We start from the raw sequence: 6,237 nt of genomic DNA, 5'->3' as shown, positions 1-6,237 counted from the left end.
AAAAACAGCAACAACAACCCACACGTCAACGAGGCCAAGGTCAAAGAAAAGCCACTGAGCAGTGTTTTGAACTAGGAAAAGTTAGGCCCAATCCAAACACAGGGGTTGGGACATCTATACTATGGAATTTGCTAAGATCCTGAAATTGAACAGTGGGGCACTTTATATGCAAATACAGAGAGAAATTCTAGAGCAGTTGTTCTTCCCAGCCTTCCTGCCTCCTATGTTTCTCACACACAGAAGTGTTGGCCAATGGGGAGATCCCAGAGACGAAGAAGTGGGCGGCCAGACAGGCTTCCTGTCCTTGTCCAGTTTCTCCTTTATGTTAGAGAAGATAAACAAGAAAATAAACACAATAGCTACAGACTCACATCAGTGCTGGAAAGAAAATAAATGATGCTTTCTCAGAGAGATGCAACGATCATGTTGAGACCTACAGGTTGGGTGGGGAGGGAGTCCACTGCACAAAGGGCTTCAGCCTCCTGAACAGCTGGGGCTGCAAGCACATACCACCACACCCGGCTAATTGTTAGGGGACATACTTAGTAGAGACGGGGTTTTGCCATGTTGGGCAGGCTGGTCTCAAAACTCCTGGCCTCAAGTGATTCACACCCCTCGGCCTCCCAAAATGCTGGGATTACAGGCGTGAGCCACCGCGTCTGGCCCTGAGTTATGTTTTCAGTTTTATGTTGTTTTGTTTTGTTTGAAACAGAGTCTCACTCTGTTTCCCAGGCTGGAACGCAGTGGTGCAATCACAGCTCACTGCAGCCTAGACCCCCTGGGCTGAAGCGATCCTCCCACCTCAGCTTCCTGAGTAGCTGTGACTGCAGGTGTGTGCCACTATGCCCAGATAATTTTTTATTTTTATTTTTTGTAGAGATAGAGTCTTATTATGCGGCCTAGGCCGGTCTCGAACCCAAGGTCTCAAGCAATCCTGCTGCCTCAGCCCCCTGAAGTGCTGGGATTACAGATGCAAGCCGCCACTCTGGCCAAGGTTTTTGTTTTTAGCAATCTTCAGAAAACAAAGCAGAATAAGTTATGTTTTTAAAAGGTCACTTTGGCTGCTGTGGGAGTAGGGCCCATAAAAGGATAAGACTGTTCAGGAAAAAAAGGAAATCATCCAACAGTTGTTTATAGAATGACTCATTATAATAAACAGACAAATGAGCAGAAGAATGAACAAATGACTGAAATACAAGTACATACACCTGCAGGAAAAGAAACAGACCCCGATCTGCTAGAACACAGATGTTTCTCAAAGATGGGATTTCCTCTCTGCATGTTAACCATCTGCATTGTTGCAATGCACATGGGTCGTTCTTGATGTCAGCAGACATTTTAATTAAATGAAGAAGGAAGGACAAATAAACACAGACTCATGAGAGGTCCTGACCGTCTGGAGTCCAGGATGGACTTGCCTGGGCACAGGGGAAGGAGACGAGGGCAGGCAAGGATGGGGCATGGCAGGGGGAGAGGGTCCAAGCCCAGGTACCTGCATTGGCCTTGAGGTCCTCGGGGGTCACCATCACAACAAACCGGATGGCCCGCTCGTTTCGGAACATCTCGTAGGCCCACCTGCGGATGGAGCGCATGCACTTCACGGCGGCGATCCCGTTGTTGGCAATAAGCACCTGCGATGGAAGATGAGGGAGGAGCCGGAGATGCACGTCCACTGCGCTGGGGGCCGCCTGCTTCCCCGAGTCCACCTCACAGCTCAGAGCCTCCTGCCGCCCCAGCAGCACACCACTCCTCCTGGTATGTCTAGGCATTTCTATGGCACACAGCCTGGCACAGAGCAGGAGCTCAAAGTCTACCAGCCGTATGAATGCATCATCAAATGGATGGATGAATGGATGGGTGGATGGGTGGATGGGTGGATGGATGGATGGATGGATGGATGAATGAATTATATATATAATGAATTATATATTTATATAACATATAATTATATATAATATATATATTTATAATTTAATAATTACATATAATATATAATTATATATTATATATGTTATATATTATATATAATGAATTATATATATATACGTTTTTTTTTTTTTTTTTGAGATGGAGTCTTACTCTGTCACCCATGACGGAGTACAGTGGTGTGATCTCGGCTCACTGCAACATCTACCTCCTGGGTTCAAGCAATTCTCCTTCCTTAGCCTCCAGAGTAGCTGGGATTACAGGTATGCATCACCATGCCTGGCTAATTTTTATATTTTTAGTAAAGATGGGGTTTTGCCATGTTGGCCAGGATGGTCTTGAACTCCTAACCTTGTGATCCACCCACCTTGGCCTCCCAAAGTGCTGAGATTATAGGTGTGAGCCACACCGTGCCCAGCCTTTTTTTTTTTTTTTTTTTTTTGAGACAGAGTCTTGCTCTGCCACCCGGGCTGGAGTGCAGTGGTGCAATCACAGCTTACTGCAGCTTCGACCTTCCAGGCTCAAGTGATCTTCCCACCTCAGCCTCCCTAGTAGCTGGAACTACAGGTGTGCACCACCACATCCTGCTAATTTTTGTATTTTTTGCAGAGACAGGGTTTCATCATGTTGCCCAGGCTGATCTTGAACTTGAACACAAACCCAGGCTGGGCTCAAATGATCTGCCCACCTCAGCCTCCCAAAGTGCTGGGATTACAGGCATGAGGTGCTGTGTGGAGCCCAATGAGTAATTTTTTTATTCATTTGATTTCATCATGATCACCCTTAACTGTGTTTTACAGTACAATGTGTTTTACCTGCCTCATTTCATATCATCCTCACAAGAGCCCTTTGAAAGAGGTTTCACTATTATTTCTATTTGGGGGTTAAACTATTAAAACTCAGAGGAGTTAATGCACCTGCCCCAGGTGACACAGCGGAGTGAGGACTTGAACCTTCCACAGTCTCACCTGTTCTCTGAACTGCTCTCCATGGCTGTCTATGCATTCCAAAGGTTAAAGGTCTCAGTTGCAGTAAGGAGAACAGTGGTCAATGTTGGTTGCCTTCAACCACAGAAAGCAACAACAAGGGTCTTGGTTTCAATTCCCAGTTTTGTCATGAACTTGCTGTGTGGCCTTGTCATACCTCTTCGTGTGGACATGAAGCCTCTCTGAGAGGGAAACACCTTTTCCCTCTCTGAGCTTTACGTCCACATGAAGAGGTACAACTGGCCAATCTCCTAGCCATGTCTCTAAAAAATAAAACCAAAGGTCTAGGTTTTTGTTATTTTCTTTGTTTTGTTTTTTGAGACAGGGTCTCTGATATGGCTTGGCTGTGTCCCCACCCAAATCTCATCTTGAATGGTAGGTCCCATAATCCCCATGTGTCATGGGAGGGACCTGGTGGGAGGTAATGGAATTATGGGGGTGGTTACCTCCATGTTCTACTGTTTAGTGAGTTCTCACGAGATCTGATGGTTTTATACGGGCTTTACCCCTTTTGCTCGGCACTTCCCCTTGCTGCCACCTTGTGAAGAAAGATGTGCCTGCTTCCCCTTCCACCGTGACTGTAAGTTTCCTGAGGCCACCCCAGCTATCCTGAACTGTGAGTCAATTAAACCTCTTTCCTTTAAAAATTACCCAGGCTCAGGTATGTCTTTATTAGCAGTGTGAGAACAGACTAATACAGTCTCTGTCACCCAGGCTGCAGTGCAGTAGTGCAATCATAGTTCACGGCAGCCTCAACCCTTCTGGTTCAAGTGATCCTCCTGCCTCAGCCTCCTGAGTAGCTGGGAAAAAAGGCATGCGCCAGCACACCCATATAATTGTTTTATTTTTTGTAGAGATGGGGTCTTGCTATGTTGCCCAGGCTAGTTTCAAACTCCTGGGCTCAAGCGATCCTCCCATTTGGCCCCGCAAAGTGCTAGAATTATAGATGTGAGCCACCGTGCCCAGCCCTTAGTTTTCTTGTTTAAAAAAAAAAAAATTAGGCATATTGCTTCAAAGCTTGCCTTACATAGAAATTTATTCATTTTAAGGCCTCCTTCACTGCTGTCTAATCTTCAAGATGGCCCTGAAGGGTAAGTCTCATTAGAGGTTTTAGATGTGATCACCTATTTCACAGAAGGGGAAACTGAGCCCAGATCTCACAACCCATGAGTGGCAGCACTAGAATTTGACCTCAGGGTTTCTGGTTCAGGTGAAATGTTCTTTCTACCCTGTCAAAAAATGCCTGTTGAGAAGAGATGATGAAATGGCTGGGCTCTGGCTTTCTCAGTTGATTACCAAGGCAAGGCTTGGTCAAGAGGGAAGGACCCTGATGATCCAAGGATGACCCAGTTACCCTTGGCCCCATACATTCAGCACAACGAATGTGGGAGTGCTGTGGGGGAGAGGCTGCTGCCGGCCAGCTTGTGGCTCTGATCCCCACAGCAGGAGCTTTCCCGCGACGAGTGTGGAAGAGAAGGCAAGCCAAGGTCAACTCCTAAGCCAGAAAGTGCAACAGCTCTGGGCTGAGGCCTTCTGCAGCTGCCTAAACCTCTGGGCTCCCAAGAATTCCATGCTAGCCACCAAGTGGGCTGGGTGTAAAACAGTCTCCTGGTGAGTGTGACAAAAATGCGGCTTCTGCATCTCCACCCAGGAGAGTTTAAATCCAAGGGTCTGGAGCAGGGTGAAGGAATGTGAATTTTCAACCATTAAGACTAGAGGTAAAGGCCAGGCATGGTGGCTCATGCCTGTAATCCCAAGACTTTAGGAGGCCAAAGCAGGAAGATCACTTGAGCCTAGGGGTTCAAGACCAGCCTGGGCAACATAATGAGATGCTGTCTCTAGAAAAATAAAAAACAAAACGAGCAGAGCATAGTGGCGCACACCTATAATCCCAGCTGCTCGGGAGGCTGAGGCAGGAGGATCACTTGAGCCTAGGAGGTCAAAGCTGCACTAAACTATGATTGTGCCACTGCACTCTAGCCTGGGCAACAGAGTAAGACCCTATCTCTACAAAAATAGTAACTAAAAAAAAAAAAAAATGACCAGTGGCAGCCAGGTTTGGGAACCTGTGTCCTGCGTGAGTCCCTATGACTCAATACTGCACTTAGTATGCTGGGTTAAGGGTGGGCGTTCTGGAGCCCAGCTCCACCACTGGGCAAGCAATCTCCCCTCTCTAAGCCTCAGTTTCCTCATCTGTAAAACAATACCCTCTGACCAGACTGAGGGAATGGCTAAATGAGATACAATGATGTAAAGCAGGCCACAGGATACCCACCCCGGCACAGGCCCTCAATCAATGGCAGCTGCCACTGACATTGTTATTATTATTATGACCTACAGTAAAATGGAAAAGAACAAGGTCTTACTGCCAAACTGATCTGGGTTCAAATCCCAGCTCCACCTCCCACTAACTACCTGACCATGGACAACCAACATCAAATCTCTGAATGCTAGTTTCTCTATGAATACAATAGCAATCATCAACCAGTATGTATGTAAGACCCAGGGCCTTATGCAGATGGAACAGGAGACAATGTGAAAAGCCTTCAGAACTGGCAAATTGCAGCTACTTCCCCTTCCTTACTACCATTCTAGTAAGTGAGTCTCCTCTCCTCCAGGCAGCTGTGAACCTCAGGAATGCAGAGCTGGGCTTATGTTTCCCATCTAGTAACCTAGGAAGTGGCCCTCTTCCCAAAAACACCCAGAGTTCTTTGCAGGAGCTTCCTGACCACACCTAGGGGTCTCAGTTTCCCCATCTGTGAATGGGAGCGATGCACCTGTTGCATTGGGCTGTTGCGAGAATGAAAAGCTCACCAAGTCAAGCACCCAGCATTAGGTGTCACAAAAGGGTGGCCTTCATCCCGTTTCTGCAGCAGGCAGAATGAACCTGAACCCAATTCTCCCACCTCCAGCTGAGAGAAGGGGTCCCTGCACCCCAACCTGACCCCACCCAGAGTACTGAGACCCATCTGTACCTTCTCGATGACCCGATCCCCCCCAAAGCGTGTGACAAACTCAGCAGGAGAAGCCACGGTAAAGTCTCTGTGCAGGTCCAGCTTCTTGTGTTCCCGTCCCCTCTTCACCAGGTGGAGTCCCGACATGCTTGGCCTGCAGAGTAAAAATAAGGGACAGATGTGCACGATGGAAGAAGCCCGGGAGCCTTGGGAATGAGAGAGGACTCAGAGCTCAGCACCTGTAGAACCAGTGGAGCAGAAGAGCCGAGGCACACCAGACCCCCTCTGCTTTGTACTTGCTGTTCAGTGCCCCTGAAGCAATTTACAAGGAGGCTCAAGGGCAGGAAGCACCTTCTTTTTTTTTTTTTTTT

At 47.5% G+C, this 6,237-nt stretch overlaps 1 protein-coding gene across 6 annotated transcripts in view; it reads right to left on the bottom strand.

The window, feature by feature from the left end:
* The window catches only part of ACACB (acetyl-CoA carboxylase beta), a 159,959-nt gene that overhangs the window by 103,507 nt on the left and 50,215 nt on the right, over positions 1–6,237 (bottom strand). For all 6 annotated transcript variants that reach the window (XR_001828959.2, XM_017541459.2, XM_017541474.2 and 3 more), the window contains 2 exons: positions 5,888–6,020; positions 1,493–1,631 (listed from right to left, as the gene is read on the bottom strand). Coding sequence is in view for 5 of the 6 variants with exons in the window: in XM_017541459.2 (XP_017396948.1) it covers positions 1,493–1,631; positions 5,888–6,020 (272 nt within the window). In the remaining variant the exon portion in view is untranslated. The remainder of the gene's footprint in view (positions 1–1,492; positions 1,632–5,887; positions 6,021–6,237) is intronic.

The sequence above is a fragment of the Cebus imitator genome, unplaced genomic scaffold (genome assembly GCF_001604975.1).
Source record: "Cebus imitator isolate Cc_AM_T3 unplaced genomic scaffold, Cebus_imitator-1.0 Scaffold8, whole genome shotgun sequence".
Classification (NCBI taxonomy): domain Eukaryota; kingdom Metazoa; phylum Chordata; class Mammalia; order Primates; family Cebidae; genus Cebus; species Cebus imitator.
Note: the sequence above shows the minus strand (reverse complement) of the source record. Positions and strands in the feature narration are given on the sequence as shown.